The sequence below is a fragment of the Oncorhynchus nerka genome, linkage group LG7, assembly GCF_034236695.1.
Source record: "Oncorhynchus nerka isolate Pitt River linkage group LG7, Oner_Uvic_2.0, whole genome shotgun sequence".
NCBI classification, from domain to species: Eukaryota; Metazoa; Chordata; class Actinopteri; order Salmoniformes; family Salmonidae; genus Oncorhynchus; species Oncorhynchus nerka.
In genome coordinates, this window is record NC_088402.1 from 56,131,618 (window position 1) to 56,149,136 (window position 17,519).

The 17,519-nt window shown below is 43.5% G+C and overlaps 1 protein-coding gene across 2 annotated transcripts in view; it reads right to left on the reverse strand.

Annotated features, from left to right (window-relative positions):
* LOC115132786 (uncharacterized) overlaps window positions 1–16,369 on the reverse strand; it is a 33,794-nt gene extending 17,425 nt beyond the window's left edge. For both annotated transcript variants that reach the window (XM_065020651.1, XM_029665525.2), the window contains exons 1-4: window positions 16,185–16,369; window positions 15,792–15,905; window positions 15,569–15,608; window positions 8,417–8,591 (exon numbers count right to left, since the gene is read on the reverse strand). In XM_065020651.1, coding sequence (XP_064876723.1) covers window positions 8,417–8,591; window positions 15,569–15,608; window positions 15,792–15,905; window positions 16,185–16,369 — 514 coding nt within the window. The remainder of the gene's footprint in view (window positions 1–8,416; window positions 8,592–15,568; window positions 15,609–15,791; window positions 15,906–16,184) is intronic.
* Window positions 16,370–17,519: the final 1,150 nt, after the last annotated feature.

The following is a 17,519-nucleotide window of genomic DNA, read 5'->3' on the forward strand; positions in this document are numbered from 1 at the left end:
AGCCTTGCAGTGGAATGATGAATGGCTCTCATTTATCTCAGTCAAATACCTTTCAATTCACACAGGCATGATGGCTCTCTCGCTTTCAAACTTATAAAAATACTAACTCAACAAGACAAATAAGCCATCCAACAAAACCAGATGTGCAACTTTGATGGGGGTGGGGAGCCACAAAAAAATCTTAATTCATCACGAGGGGCCGCAGTTTCTCTGCGAGAAAACGCAGTTGTAAGTAAAAGATTTTAGCAGCACCCTTGACAGCAGAGTAAATTGTTTTGGTTTTAGACTTCATTTTGTGCAATTCTACACATTTCGCCATGGGGAGTAGAGAAAATGTTGCTGTTTTACAGCCAATTTCCTGCAATTTTACAAATTATGCCATAGGGTGGAGAGAAATGTTTGCAGTTCTTAAATACATGAGTGAGCAGGACTAACCAAATCAATAGTGGCCCCCGGCCGGTAATTAGACCATGATTACTAAATTTAGATAGCTGGACGCGCCACTAACTTACCAAGCTAAAAAATGTTAGCTGACATGGGATAATTGAGTGACTATCAGTGACTGACATAACAAGAGAAAAATTGCTGATGCACAACCAAATTTCCAAATTGTACCTGGTATATTCTACTATTCTAACTTGCAACAGTAAGTTGAGACCTCAACTGAGTTAAAAAACATGTTTTATTAAAACAAGGCCGCAATCCAGTTGCCCATCTCTGATCTAACTCATACTGAAAATGTCAACAATTTCTTTCTAAAGATGGGGAGGGATCGATACAGTAGAGTATAGCAATATTATTTTTGACAATATTATATTGATAATATGACTTCAAGTATCGACTAAAAAAATGATATTTAGTTAACGTTTGCTAGCGTTAGTCGGCCATACCTGCGCCAAAACTCGTTTTTTCTCTTTCCATAGCTTGTTTTCCATCTTCTATTTGTTTGGAACATCAAATCGTAATAAAATCTCAGTTTTAAATCGCAATACATAGAATAGCGATACATATAGAATCGCAATAGATATTGTATTGTCACCTAAGTATCGAGATAATATTGTATTGTGAGGTCCCTGAAAATTCCAAGCCCTATTTCTTTCCTTGTCAAATAATTACCAATAATTACCAGTGATCTCCCTGAGATGTGCTGCTGCTGAGTGGCAATATTAAAAGACAGTCAAAATGAGTGTCACATATGAGTGCCCAAGCTCACAGAGTGAAACATTTCTACAGTAGCTGTGGGGATCTCATCCCTGGGGGAGACAGATAGAGAGAGAAGAGAACTGATTTTACACAGCGCCTGCCTCATCCATCTGGCCAATACATCAGCGAGTCATTTGTCAGCTAGAGTGGAGTGGAATGAAGTGCCTTCCCACCCCCGTCTTCCCCCAGCGCTGACCTGTCTCTGCCCAGCCAGGCTCCCCTCCTCCCCTATTCCCCCTTCCACCCAGCAGGTGCCTGATGGAAGTGGGTTTGTGTTACAGGCAGTGTGAGGGAGCTCCCTAGAGGAGGCTGGGTTCTGTGTAAACACACCCGGGCCCTCCGCCGCGCCGCATTGCGCTCTGCAGCCAGCGCCAGGCCTGAACTTGGGATGACCCCACCGAGCAAAGTCCCCGGCGAGTTCATTGGAAGGCCAGCGCCAACTTTCTCCTCCTCCTCTCTTATCTTCCCACTCTTTGTGAAACTAAACAAATACACTTACCAGACCTGTGTCCTATGGGAGTGAGAAGATGAAGGATGCTTTCAAGTTTACACCCCCCCTTACTATGCTGAAGGAGCACAGTACACACACACACACACATAATGTGAAACTGGGGCTGTTGGTGAGGGTTGATAAAGGAACGTTTTGGGGGCTTTCAGAGATTACATGAACCGCGTTTACACTGCATTTAGCCCAGGGCTAAGAGTCTCATTAGTCCTGGCCTAAGGGAGCTTTTAGCACAGGGCTTAGAGAGAGTGTTCACACTTGCAGATTCTAAAATGGGTTAGCACCAACCTTAGCCCAGGTCTAGCTAGCCCTGCTCTGGAGTAGGGTTAGCACCGACTTTTCAGGGCTAGCCAATCACAAAGTTCCATCGTTACCTAATTTGAATATTCTACTCCAGAAAAGTGACCGTTGGTTTCAGTTAGACCTGCTTGTGTGAACACAAGCTAAGAAAGCCCCAGGCTTTGACTGGCCCTGGGATAAGGATATCCCGGGGCTAAGGACAATGCAGTGTGAAAAGGCCTATGGCGTGTCAGTCACTACGTGGGTGATGCCTCGATCACACCGACAGCGTCATTGCATTTTAGTACACCAGAAGTACATTCGTGTCCAATGTAACGCTGCATCTGCTTCTGCAGCGCAATGCTGCGAGGCAAACGCAGCGTTCCATTGGACACGAGACCGTGTTCTGTGTGGTGCATACGTTGGATTTATCGAACGTATTTATCAAACTGTATACTTGACAGAAATGGTGGCAGAAGGTGAATGTTGAACTTTTGCGGCACACATATCCAGATAAGGCTGCGTACCATTTTGTGCAATGATGTCGTTGGTGTGATCAAGGCGTGAAGGTTCACCAGGTGAAACGAGACCAGCAGGAAACAGGGGAAATATTCAGTGGTGGTTTACATGAGGTGTAGGTGACCTGCTGCAACATGACACTTGCACACCGACATTTTCTTGGACCGAGTTCAATTCGCACCTTTCTGACATTTTGCTGTCATAATAATTTTAACAGCTCTCAATAAAAGAAACGGTATAAATGTTCTCAATGTGCACTAGGTATGTATGTGGAACGGGTCAAATAGACCTATAGTTCTCAGTAGCAGGTCTGCAACCCGGGCCAGGGAATGAGTTGAGCAGGCCAATCTGCTCAACTCATTCCCTGGCCCGGGTTGCAGACCTGCTAAAAAAAAATACTGCTAAAAAAAATAAAAGGGAACACTTAAACAACACAATGTAACTCCAAGTCAAGCACACTTCTGTGAAATCAAACTGTCCACTTAGGAAGCAACACTGATTGACAATACATTTCACATGCTGTTGTGCAAATGGAATAGACAACAGGTGGAAATTATAGGCAATTAGCAAGACACCCCCAATAAAGGAGTGGTTCTGCAGGTGGTGACCACAGACCACTTCTCAGTTCCTATGCTTCCTGGCTGATGTTTTGGTCACTTTTGAATGCTGGCGGTGCTTTCACTCTAGTGGTAGCATGAGACGGAGTCTACAACCCACACAAGTGGCTCAGGTAGTGCAGCTCATCCAGGATGGGACATCAATGCGAGCTGTGGCAAGAAGGTTTGCTGTGTCTGTCAGCGTAGTGTCCAGAGCATGGAGGCGCTACCAGGAGACAGGCCAGTACATTAGGAGACGTGGAGGAGGCCGTAGGAGGGCAACAACCCAGCAGCAGGACCGCTACCTCCACATTTGTGCAAGGAGGAGCAGGAGGAGCACTGCCAGAGCCCTGCAAAATGACCTCCAGTAGGCCACAAATGTGCATGTGTCTGCTCAAACGGCCAGAAACGGACTCCATGAGGGTGGTATGAGGGCCCGACGTCCACAGGTGGGGGTTGTGCATTTGCCAGAGAACACAACGATTGGTAAATTCACCACTGGCGCCCTGTGCTCTTCACAGATGAAAGCAGGTTCACACTGAGCACATGTGACAGATGTGACAGTCTGGAGATGCCGTGGAGAACGTTCTGCTGCCTGAAACATCCTCCAGCATGACAGGTTTGGCGGTGGGTCAGTCATGGTGTGGGGTGGCATTTCTTTGGGGGCTGCACAACCCTCCATGTGCTCGCCAGAGGTAGCCTGACTGCCATTAGGTACCGAGATGAGATCCTCAGACGCCCTGTGAGACCATATGCTAGTGGGGTTGGCCCTGGGTTTCTCCTAATGCAAGACAATGCAAGGCACATCTGGGACATCATGTCTCGCTCCATCCACCAACGCCACGTTGCACCACAGACTGTCCAGGAGTTGGCGGATGCTTTAGTCCAGGTCTGGGAGGAGATCCCTCAGGAGACCATCCGCCACCTCATCAGGAGCATGCCCAGGCGTTGTAGGGAGGTCATACAGGCACGTGGAGGCCACACACACTACTGAGCCTCATTTGGACTTGTTTTAAGGACATTACATCAAAGTTGGATCAGCCTTTTCCACTTTAATTTTGAGTGTGACTCCAAATCCAGACCTCCATGGGTTGATAAATTTGATTTCCATTGATAATTTTTGTATGATTTTGTTGTCAGCACATTCAACTATGTAAAGAAAAAAGTATTTAATAAGAATATTTCATTCATTCAGATCTAGGATGTGTTATTTTAGTGTTCCCTTTATTTTTTTGAGCAGTGTATATATCCATAAAGAAAGGAGTTAAACCATCAAGTGGGAATGAAGAAGCAGTAAGGCCAATGGTTCATGGCTGTCGATGCCTTGCTCACCCAACATAAACTATATGATGATAATGCCACAAGTGAGAAATGATGCATAATTAGATGACTGGTTTAACATCATTTTTAGGAGGCAAGCTTTTTATTTAATTTTATTCGAAGCTGGACACGGTGTGTGTGTGTGTGTGTGTGTGTGTGTGCGCACGCACAGGGGCTCCTACTTTGTTTGTATTCAGCAAACAGAGCGAGTGGTTACAAGGGAAACCATTTTGATTGGAAGAAAGACTTTGCTAAAAACACTTTGTCTTCTTTCAGAGGGAGGACTATGTCAAGTCAGTGGGGGAGAAAAAGTCATCCTTGATTTTAAGGAAAGCAAACATTGCAAGACACTGCCAAGAGAGTAGCTGTGATGAAACCTTTATCAGTGTAGTTACAAAGTTTACAACCAGTCAACAGAATTGAAATAGAAGAGTGGATAAGCCTTAATATGAAACGTTGTAGTGTAAGGATCTCACAGCCACATTGTGTGTGTGTTCCCAAGCATAGACTGACACAGTGATTCCATTTTCTATATGCAACAGCAAGTTAGTTGCAGAGCAGAGCTGAAATCTGGTCCAGGAGGCGAGCGGTGTGTGTGTGTGTGTGTGTGTGTGTGTGTGTGGTGTTGGGGCCTGGTGCCATGAGCTGGTCATGGGCTAGGAAAGGGGCTGTGTGACCGGGTTTACTGGCTGTCTGACACTTATGACATCAATACCGCGGGACAAATCCGAGTAAATTGCCGTGCAGTGAGAGTGGACAGAGCACAGAGAGGGGGGGAGGGAGGAGAGCGAGAGACAGAGAGAAAGAGAGAGAGCTGACTGAAACTAAGCTGGTTGACACAGTTTGGCAGGGTGGAGTGTGGTGGTCTGTCTCTTTCAGGGGCCTGCTGAGAGCTGGCTGAGGATAGGGGAGCGAAAAAGACTGGGGCAGCATGCCTGGGTTCTGGACTGGGTGGGTCAATACATTGTTCCAAAACGAGAATGAGTCTTTTAGCTTGGAACAGTGCCCCCCAGGACATATCTGATTGTAATGTAGACCAACTAATTACTGTTCAGGGGCAGAGTGCCCACAGGGTTGGGGCATTAGACTGGTCTTTGGAAGGTACATAAAAAAAATGTAAAAGCCTTTCGCAAACTAGCACTCACACTTGACTCTTTTCCCCCTTACTAGCTCGGACGTTGCTAATTAATTTGCTACTTTGAGGAAAAATGTCCTTGCTTACGACTGTGATATGTGGTTGTCTCACCTAGCTATCTTAAGATGAATGCACTAACTGTAAGTTGTTCTGGATAAGAGCATCTGCTAAATGACTTATATCTAAATGTAAAACATATAGAACATCTACTGAGCTGTTATAAAAATCGACATTATACTCTGTATACCCAGTAGTATCCTTTAAATATACCAACTGTACATTATTTTCCTTTATTCCCCCCCTTAAGATGTTTTCAATGCCAATCAATGAGTTGGTCAGCCCTAGAATCAGCTAGTAGTTATATCAGGTCGTTATACAACTGTAATGCTCCTGACCTTTGGGCTGTTCCTTGTTCTTTCCTGGAAACCACAGAACATTGAGACATACACACTGATCCATCAAAGCAAGCAGAGGCCAATTTTCATGAAAAGTGATTGAAAAGCCTCAGCGCACAGAACAACTCGTGAGTGGGTGTGTGTGTGTGTGTGTGAGTGTCACGTCAATGGAGAGGAGACCTTAGCCCTGCCTCATTTCAGCTTAGTAGTATTGAAACTGCGACACCTACTGTCATTTTATAATGCAAACATTATACAAACATAAAAAAGGGAACAAGGGTTGGGCGATATCAACCTTTGTCCTATCGTGACTATGTACCCATAAAGCACTGTGATATACGATGATATAGCCCCTATAAAACGTACATTCTTGTTGTTTTTGAAAGTCACAACAACTTTAGGATAATACCTTCATATATAATATTTGGGAAATAAGCTACTGTTCATAACTTGAACTTATCTTAAAGCTTTTAGGAGGATAGGTTATTGGCCATTTGGTATTCAACCTCGAAAGGAGGGATTTTCCCGGCCCGAATGGATAATTTGTTTAGCTTAAACTAGATTTTTCTATAGGCTATCGATATTGTTTGTTCTCTCTCATTATTAGTCCTCTGGTGACCGTTTTTAGGCTTCAAATAACCCTTTGAGATAGAACACTGTTCAACTCATTGTTTGATCGGGTGAAAGCCATGCATAAAACAATTAGGCGTAGCCTTCAGGTCATACTCATAGTCTATCGAATGCAGAGAGAAACAGCGAGACAACGTAATTAAGGAGGACTACTACGTCATGTAATGGTGCCGGAGGAGATGGCTTCCGTTTGACCAATTGTGCTATTTTGTGTGGGGTTTATTTCTCGCATTGTTTAACTTATTTTGTACATAATGTCTCTGCCACCATCACTTATGACAGAAAATAGCGTCTGGATATCAGAACAGCGATTACTCACCTCAAACTAGATAAAGATTTTTTTCCTTTAATCCGTCGGATGCAAAGGATTTACTGCTGATACCGAACCAGGCCCAAATCCCCGTTATTTGCATGAAGAGACCCCGATACAGAAGACGCAGGCCCGGGTGCCTTGTGATTATTTGTAGGCGAGCGGGTAACCTGCCTCTACCATCCATCCTTGGGCCAACGTGTAATCATTGGAGAATAAACTGGATGAGCTCTGTTTAAGACTATCCTACAGTACTAACGGGTCATTAAAAACTGTAATATCTTATGTTTCACCAAGTCGTGGCTGAACGACGACATTAATAATATACAGTTGGCTGGGTTTTCCGTGCATCGGCCAGGCAGAACAGCTGCCTCCAGTAAGACGAGGGGAGGTGGTCTGTGTCTATTTGTCAATAACAGCTGGTGAGCAAAATCTAATATTAAGGATGTCTCAAGGTTTTGCTCACCTGAGGTAGAGTATCTCATGATAAGCTGTAGACCACACTATGTACCAAGAGAGCATTAATCTATATTTTTCAGAGCTGTCTATTTACCACCATAAACCGATGCTGGCACTAAGACCGCACTCAAACTGTATAAGGCCATAAGCAAACAAGAAAATGCTAATCCAGGTGGCGCTTCTAGTGGCTGGGGACTTTAATGCAGGGAAACAAATCCATTTTACCTCATTTCTACCAGCATATCACATGTGCAACCAGAGGAAAAAAAACACAGAGACGTGTACAAAGCTCTCCTTCTCCCGCCACTTGTGGTATTGAGAGATAAACATGGTAATGCGTTCACTGATTGAACATAAAGGATGAATGTTCCTACATGACAGAGTGCTCGCTTTGTTATCCTACTGATCTTGTGTCCTTTCTGTCATCCTGTGTACCCTGTTCATTGCTGCTTGCAGCTACAGTACCAGTCAAACGTGTGGACAGACCCTACTCATTCAAGGGTTTTACTTTATTTTTTACAACTATGAAATAACACATATGGACTCATATAGCAACTAAAAAAGTGTGAAACAAATTCAAATATATTTTAGATTCTTCAAAGTGGCCACCCTTTGCCTTGATGACATCTTTGCACACTCTTGGCATTCTCTCAATCAGCTTCATGAGGAAGTCACCTGGAATACATTTCAATTAACAGGTGTGCCTTGTTAAAAGTCAATTTGTGGAATTTCTTTCCTTCTTATTGCATTTGAGCCAATCAGTTGTGTTGTGACAAGGTAGTATACAGAAGATAGCCCTATTTGGTAAAAGACCAAGTCCATATTATGACAAGAACAGCTCAAATAAGTTTTGATGTCTTCACTATTATTCTACAATGTAGGAAATAGTCAAAATAAAGAAAAACCCTTGAATGACTAGGTGTGTCCAAACTTTTGACTGGTACTGTATATTTGTAATTCCATTCACTGTGAGTGTGTGTGGGACCGTGCACATGAATGCATGTATATGTTTTTTCGGGGTGTATGTGTGCGTGTTCTGTCTGTAAGGAGGCATAGAGTAAGTACCGGTCTTGTTGAAGAGCCAATAAGGCGCTGAGATGAGGATCTTGAGCGCCTCCTGTGATGATGTGGATGGTGAGACAGAACAAGCGTTTGTTGACGTTGTATAGCACCACATAGTTCTGGGTACCAGGGGGAATAAGCAGCTCCTTACACACAGGGAAGTTCTCCGGCAGCCCACCTAGTAGGAGAAGGAGGGGGGCACAGACATGGTCAGGGTGAAAACATTTGGAGTAGGCCGTATAGAACAATGGAAAACATCTAGTGTGTGATTTCAGGCTCTAGGCAACAAATTATGATAACGGAACAAGGGGGTGAATACTTTTTCAAGGCACTATATATATTATTATACGTTAATGAACAAAGGTATAAACGCAAGATGAAGATTTGACTGATTTCAGTTGATATAATAAAATCATTAGGCCCTAATCTATGGATTTCACATGGCTGAGCAAGGGTGCAGCGATGGGGGTGCCAGGCCCACCCACTGGAGAGCCAGGCCCAGACAATTAGATAGAGTTTTTCCCTATAAAAGGGCTTTATTACAGAGAGAAATACTCCTCAGCACCCCTCCAGTGCCCCTCAGACGATCCCGCCGGTGAAGAAACCGGATGTGGAGGTCCTGAGCTGGCGTGGTTACACGTGGTTTGTGGTTGTGAGGCCAGTTGGATGTACTGCCAAATTCTATAAAACGATGTTGGAGGCAGCTTATGGTAGAGAAATTAACATTCTATTATCTGGCAAGAGCTCTGGTGGACATTCCTGAAGTTAGCATGCCAAATGCACGCTCCCTCAAAACTTAAGACATCTGTGGCATTGTGTTCTGTGACAAAACTGCACATTTTAAAGTGGCATTTTATTGCTCCCCAGCACAAGGTGCACCTGTGTAATGTTAATGCTGTTTAATCAGTTTATTGATATGCCACACCGTGTCACACCCTGACCATAGTTTGCTTTGTATGTTTCTATGTTTTGTTTGGTCAGGGTGTGATCTGAGTGGGCATTCTATGTTACATGTCTAGTTTGTCTATTTCTATGTTTGGCCTGATATGGTTCTCAATCAGAGGCAGGTGTTAGTCATTGTCTCTGATTGGGAACCATATTTAGGTAGCCTGTTTGGTGTTGGGTTTTGTGGGTGATTGTTCCGGTCTCTGTGTTTGCACCAGATAGGGCTGTTTTGGTTTTTCACATTTCTTGTTTTGTTAGTCTATTCATGTATAGTGTCTTTATTAAAGAACCATGAATAATCACCACGCTGCGTTTTGGTCCGCCTCTCCTTCGACCCAAGAAAACCGTTACACACCGGTCAGGTGGATGGATTAAGGTGGATGGAAGAAATGCTCACTTACAGGGATGTGTACAAAATTGGAGAGAAAAAATTATTTTCAGCTCATAAAACATGGGACCAACACTTTAAATGGTGCGTTTATATTTTTGTTCCGTGTATATATTACATTTATGCTGCATTTCCTCTATAGGATTTTTTGACCAATCCTTTACACCTTCAAGGCCCACAAACGCCCAGGGCCTTGGCACTGGTGAACCTATATTATATGGCTTTGATATATTATTAATTCCATTGAGATTCTTAATAGGTGTAGAGGTGATCAGATGAGAATGGCAGAGGTGTGACTGACCTAGCTCCAAGTTCTGGGAGGTGTCTGCAGCGTGCAGCATGGCCTCCTTGCCTGGCTTCAGGGAGCCCTTGGAGGTACCCTTGATGTAGTAGTTAAGGTCTCAGGGCATCAGGATGGCCAGCACCAGTGTGAGCAGCAGGTAAATGGTGTGGCCCGGCTGCCGGGATATCTGCTTAGCGCTGCTTAAACTCGACACCATCTTGGCAGGCTGCTGGTCCAGGTAGTTCTCCTTCTTGATCACCACGCAGAAACGGTGCACCTCCACCTGACCTCAAGCCGGCTGCAAGCGCAGCCTAAAGGCCTGGGCCTGTTTTTCTGCAAGGTTCCCATCTACTGGACCAGCGTGGAGAGACCCGATCCTTAAGGGTGCGATCCTTAAGAGGTTTTAACATGGCTTCTAAAGTATCTGAAACCAGCAGAGACCGAGCATTATCACTGGCATGGAAATGAACCGGGTAAGTGAAAGTGCTAGCTTGCTACATCTATCATAAAATTAACTAGCTACAGTATAGATGTAAACATGTCTACCAGCTGTTGGTAGCTAACTACTGATGCTGTCATAAATAGGTCAAGCCTATGGGAACAAGTAATTTTCAAGGTGTTTGTGGGGGGCTGCGCGTTAAGTAATTCTGTGGCTCTGGGGAAGATTTCTATGTCAGCTGAGTGCGGACTAAACTGAAATGCAAAGCTTTGGCCATGGATCTGATCGCAGATCGGGTGACATTTCAGAGATGCCCCGGAGCAATGTTTTCTTGGAGGGGTGTATTGTTCATTTTGCTGCATAGGAAAGTTACGTTTTTTATCATATGATCAATGTGGTCACAGTTGCATCTTGTTGAAAAGACAGGATATAACGTTAGTTTGCTAGCTAGCTATCCTCTTCCTCCATGTTTATTAATTTGTGGCCATTTTTTTCTAGCTCAGTCTTAAATCATTTTCCACACACAGTCTGTGCCTGTATTTAGTTTTCATGCTAGTGAGGGCTGAAAATCCACTCTCACATAGGCACTGTACATGGTTGGGCATCAGTCCAACAGTGCGATTTGCCAAGGCAGGATACTCTGAGCACAGCCCAATCCAGAAATCTGTCTGTGGATTCTGATTATATTCCATTTTCACAGAACCGCTTGTCGCAATTTCGATGAGGCTCTCTTGTTCAGATATCAGTAACTAGACTGGAGGCAGGGCATGAAAGGGATAACAAATTCAGTTGTTTCTGTCGTCCATTTCGGGAAAGTACCTGCGTAATTGCGCACCCAGCTCACTCAGGTGATTCACTATATCCCTTTTGACATTGTCCGTAAGCTTGAGTTCATTTGCACACAAAAAAAATCATACAATGATGGAAAGACACAAGTCTGTTGCCCTTGTTAATGCAGATAGAGAAGAGCTCCAACTTCTTAGCCTCAATTTTAGCCTCAATTTTGTCCCGCACATTGAATATAGTTGCGGAGAGTCCCTGTAGTCCTAGATTAAGATCATTCAGGCGAGAAAAAACATCACCCAGATAGGCCAGTCGTGTGAGAAACTCGTCATAATGCAAGCGGTCAGACAAGTGAAAATTATGGTCAGTAAAGAAAACTTTAAGCTCGTCTCTCAATTCTAAAAACGTGTCTATACTTTTCCCCTTGATAATTAGCGCACTTCCGTATGCTGTAAAAGTGTTACATGGTCGCTGCCGATGTCATTGCATAATGCAGAAAATACACGAGAGTTCATGGGCCTTGCTTTAACAAAGTTAACCATTGTCACTGTAGTGTCCAAAACGTCTTTCAGGCTGTCAGGCATTCCCTAGGCAGCAAGAGCCCCTCGGTGGATGCTGCAGTGTACCCAAGTGCCATTGGGAGCAACTGCTTGCACGCGCATTACCACTCCACTATGTCTCCCCGTCATGGTTTTTGCGCCATCAGTACAGATACCAACACATCTTGACCACAAGTCCATTTGATGTCACAAAGCTGTCCAGTACTTTAAAAATATCCTCTCCTGTTGTCCTGGTTTCCAGTGGTTTGCTTGTATGCAAAGCAGTAATTGGTTTAAAACATCTCCTGCCATACCACTGATGCGTCGTAAAACCGTGTTGTTTGATGAAGACATTGTCTGTATATATTTTTTTGCCTTTTCCCCCAGCATTGTCCCAGCCATATCCGCGGCAGCAGGAAGAATTAAGTGCCCCACAATAGTATGGGGCTTGCCTGTCCTAGCCACTCGGTAGCTCACCATATAAGATGTTTCTGGACCCTTCTTATTAATGGTATCTGTTGCTTTTATACATGTCTTACTACCTGAAAATCATCTTAATTCTCGCTCAAAAGACTCCCGTGGCTTATTAAATGTCTGCGCAAGAGTGAAGGTTTCAACGAGTTGTGAGATAGTACTTTTGCACATATAACACACTGTGGCTGAGGAAAGGCAATACTCCCAATATAAGTGAACCCCAAATCAATGTAGTTAACATATTTGCGCCTGTTTGATGGCCCAACGTCCCTGTCTGTTGATCGGTTCTTTCCCGCGTAAGGGGGCAGTAGCTCTTAGGCTGCATCAGATTCACAACTGTCAGTGTCCATGCTAGCTGGGCTAACAAATTTAGAATAACTGATGCTAGCATTGGATGTGCTCGTGGAAGCAGAAACACTTGTGTCTTCGACAGGTGCAGGTGTAGTAGTACTGCTGGTAGTAGCAGTACTACCAGTAGAGGTGGTATGTGTCTCTATGGACGCGAGCCTTACTTTTTTTTAACCATTTATCCATTTTCGAGCAAACAGAATGAGCAGCAGCTACGTTTGGCTACATAAGGACCGTTAGTGGAATTCCCGCGAGATAGTAACAGTTAATGTGACTGGATGTAAATGATTTGACTAGGCTACCTGTATTTGACATTGTGTTGTGATTTCACTGAACACTAGATGGTAAAACAAAATTGGGGGGCAGTGAAACGAGGCTACTCAGGCGAGACAAAAACCTCACCCAGACGTATAGCCCTGTTGGAAAATATAAATAGACTGTTTGAAAGTGTGAAGAATTTTTTTGTATAAAAAAAACATGCGAATCACATTTTTATTTGGCGTAACTCCGATGCCATTGCGCGTACCCCCAGTACGGGACCTGCTCCATGGTGATGGAGAAGACCACGCGCACTGGTGGCAGTGCTGAGAACTACAACCACACACATATCAGAGCCCAGAACCACACACACATACCAGAGCCTAGAACCACACACATACCAGAGCCTAGAACCACACATACCAGAGCCTAGAACCACACACACATACCAGAGCCTAGAACCACACACATACCAGAGCCTAGAACCACACATACCAGAGCCTAGAACCACACACACATACCAGAGCCTAGAACCACACACATACCAGAGCCTAGAACCACACACATACCAGAGCCTAGAACCACACACATATCAGAGCCCAGAACCACACACGCATACCAGAGCCTAGAACCACACACATACCAGAGCCTAGAACCACACACATACCAGAGCCTAGAACCACATGTATTTCAAGCTGAAGGAAGTATGGCTTGAATTGACAGAAATGCATCAAAGGTATTGAGAAGTTCAGAAGATCATCAGGCAATACTTTTGTATGATCTCAGTAGAAAACATCGTTATTGATAATCTTTTCCCCCCAGTCTGATTTAGTGACTAGTCTTGTCCACTCTGTTCTAATGAGGCTTGTGGGCAGAGGGAAACAGACGCATATGTGTTCCTGAGAGTCTTATCTTTCAGTGATGGGGTCATAATATTTTGTAGCTTACACCGTTCAAAAGATTAGAGGCACATTTGTCGGAAGAAAACAGAAACCGCTCTGTTTAGTACAACTGCATCTGGCAACTACCGGAGGTTACTGACATAACCCCGGTTCTATGAACCAAATTGTATTTCAGTTGCTCTTGCGACCCCATTTTCAAATCAGGACCACTAGTTTGGGAAATGCTGGCCTTGAATCACACGCATATTAGAGCCTGGAACCACACATAGAGTTGAAGTCGGAAGTTTACAAACACTTAGGTTGGAGTCATTAAAACTTGTTTTTCAACCACTTCACAAATTTCTTGTTAACAAACTATTGTGAATGACACAAGTAATTTTTCCAACAATTGTTTACAGAAAGATTACTTCACTTATAATTCACTGTATCACAATTCCAGTGAGTGAGAAGTTTATATACACTAAGTTGAATGTGCCTTTAAACAGCTTGGAAAATTCCAGAAAATGATGTCATGGCTTTAGAAGCTTCTGATAGGATAATTGACATCATTTCAGTAAATTGGAGGTGTACCTGTGGATGTATTTCAAGGCTTACCTTCAAACTCAGTGCCTTTTTGCTTGACATCAAGGGAAAATCAAAAGAAATCAGCCAAGACCTCAGAAAAAAATTGTAGACCTCCACAAGTCTGGTTCATCCTTGGGAGAATTTTCCAAATGCTTGAAGGTACCATGTTCATCTGTACAAACAATAGTACGCAAGTATAAACACCATGGGACCACGCAGCCGTCATACCGCTCAGGAAGGAGACGCGTTCTGTTTCCTAGAGATGAACGTACCTTGGTTCGAAAAGTGCAAATCAATCCCAGAACAACAGCAAAGTACCTTGTGAAGATGCTGGAGGAAACAGGTACAAAAGTATCTATATCCACAGTAAAACGAGTCCTATATCGACATAACCTAAAAGGCCACTCAGCAAGGAAGAAGCCACTGCTCCAAAACCGCCATAAAAAAGCCAGACTACGGTTTGCAACTGCACATGGGGACAAAGATTGTACTTTTTGGAGAAATGTCCTCTGGTCTGATGAAACAAAAATGGAACTGTTTGGCCATAATGACCATTGTTATGTTTGGAGGAAAAAAGGGGAGGTTTGCAAACCAAAGAACACCATCCCAACCGTGAAGCACGGGGGTGGCAGCATCATGTTGTACGGGTGCTTTGCTGCAGAAGAGCCTGGTGCACTTCACAAAATAGATGGCATCATGAGGTGGGAAAATGATGCGGATATATTGAAGCAACATCTCAAGACATCAGTCAGGAAGTTAAAGCTTGGTCGCAAATGGGAACTGAAAAAGCGTGTGCGAGCAAGGAGGCCTACAAACCTGACTCGGTTACACCAGCTCTGTCAGGAGGAATGGGCTAAATTCACCCAACTTATTGTGGGGAGCTTGTGGGAGGCTACCTGAAATCTTTGGCCCAAATTAAACAATTTAAAGGCAATGCTACCAAATACTAATTGAGTGTTTATACACTTCTGACCCACTGGAAATGTGATGAAATAAATAAAAGCTGAAATAAATCATTCTCTCTACTATTATTCTGATATTTCACATTCTTAAAATAAAGTGCTGATCCTAACGGACCTAAAACAGGGAATCTTTTACAAGGATTAAATGTCAGAAATTGTGAAAAAACTGATTTTAAATGTATTTTGGCTAAGGTGTATGTAAACTTCCGACTTCAACTGTATATCCGAGCAGGGAATACATGGGAAAAAATTGTTGGCTTGCACACTTACATAGACATGTGGGTGTATGATGCTGGGCCTGCTGATAGGGCTGCCCACAGAAAGAAAATAAACATCATAAATCATAAGCACAAAGCAGCAAAACATAAGCACAAAGCAGCATTCTGATACTGCCGTATAGGAAACGTGAGAGCAATGTTGACGGAATAAACTATACTGTTTTTTAAACAATTGAGTAAGACCACAGCCCTTGACCTTTGACCTGAGGACTCACCGTGTAAGAAGGGTGGCGTAGCGATAGAACACGACCACTTTGTCCACGGACACGAGTTTGACTTGCTCCCAGCCCCCCACCCGCACGAGGAGCAGCTTCAGCTCGTGAGTATGTCTGCAGAGAGAAACACAACCAACAACAGTTTAGAATCCAAATATAGACAGATATCCAGTCTAGGTTCACATTCATTTTTACATTTACATCCAGAGTGACTTAGTCAGTGCAGTCTAAGGCAGTTTGTTTCTCGCGTTGGCATTCATAGCTATGGATTTTGAATTGTGTGCGATCACCAGTTTAAAGTCTTATTTGCTCTCTTGTCCTTTGACTTTTTTGTTCTTTGTTTTAGGTTTTATTCCCTATATGAAAATAACAGGGATGTGTCACAAACCATACCTATGCCTGAGTTTTTCTCGAGCTTCAAACTCAAAGGAAATCACCTCTCCAGGCAGCACCTCTTGCCACTGGCTGAAGATGTGGTTGTCATCTGACAGAGCTGTGCACGTGGGATATGGGGTCGGCACTGCCACTGTGAGACAGCGCCACCCTGTGGGGAAACTGAGGACTCTGGTTACCAACATGCAATGATTCAGGAAGGCGCACCGATCAAATGTAGGATGCCTGGGCTGCACATTTTTAATGGTAGACTCAGCAATATGACATTGCAATATGACATTATCAGTGGGAAGACTGCTCCACTGATCTTGTAGGGTTGGTGGTGAGGGTGGCGAACCTGTGTTATTGACTATGAAGCAGATGAGGAAAGAGAGGTATTCTTTACTACCGGGCCTATAACTTCAAACTGTCATTCATCCACTTTCCTATATGTTAAACAATAGATTGGACTCTGAAATTCACAATATAAAAAAACGAAAAACAACTAATATAGTGTTCACTTGAATTCCTTCTATTGCATTTAAAATGATATAACACAATGACATTATGTTTTTGTGTTTTTATGCAGATATCCACATCAACATGTCATTTATGGAATGCACAACAATCCCTATTAAACTAACATAATTAGTCAAGGCCAAATGTCCGTATTTCCGAATGTTAGTTTTCCATTATGTGTTGTACAGCTGGAGGCATGCTGTTTAGCCAACCAACATGACCATACCTGTCACCAAGCAGTTCACATGGATAAAGCAGAAATATTTATTTACACTTAAATCCTACTCTTTGGTCCATGGTATTTTTTGCAACCAAGAAGATAAACCTCTCCAACTCCCTACATTTCTTGTTCTCTCAATCTCACCTTGCACGTTCAGTTTTGGTCTCCAGTTAGCATAGAGCAGTGCCTAGATCAGAGATGGAGGCACACCCTGGCTCCAAACATAAACCGGGTAAACAATGATAATCACAATGGATTGGATTCATATAGATTGACATTGAATGGGGGGGAGGTGAAACAACATGACACAAACAGAGAGAGAGTAAAAGAAAAGAGAAGGAAAGTCTGAGAATAAACAGATCTATATTTCTAACACGACTCCGGCACCACCAGACACAATAGCTCTGTTCTAACTAAGGGGGGGAGGGGAGGGGAGGGGAGTGGGGGGTCAATAAAATACTGTCTCCGTGGATGCTGATTATACTGACTTCAGTTTAACAGTGGATCAAATTTGCCAATATTGTCACAAAATCGTGAAACACTAGTGTTACACAAAACACTCTGTGATAACGTTGCATTAACGCTGTGCTTAAGTAAGGATAGCAATGACACACATG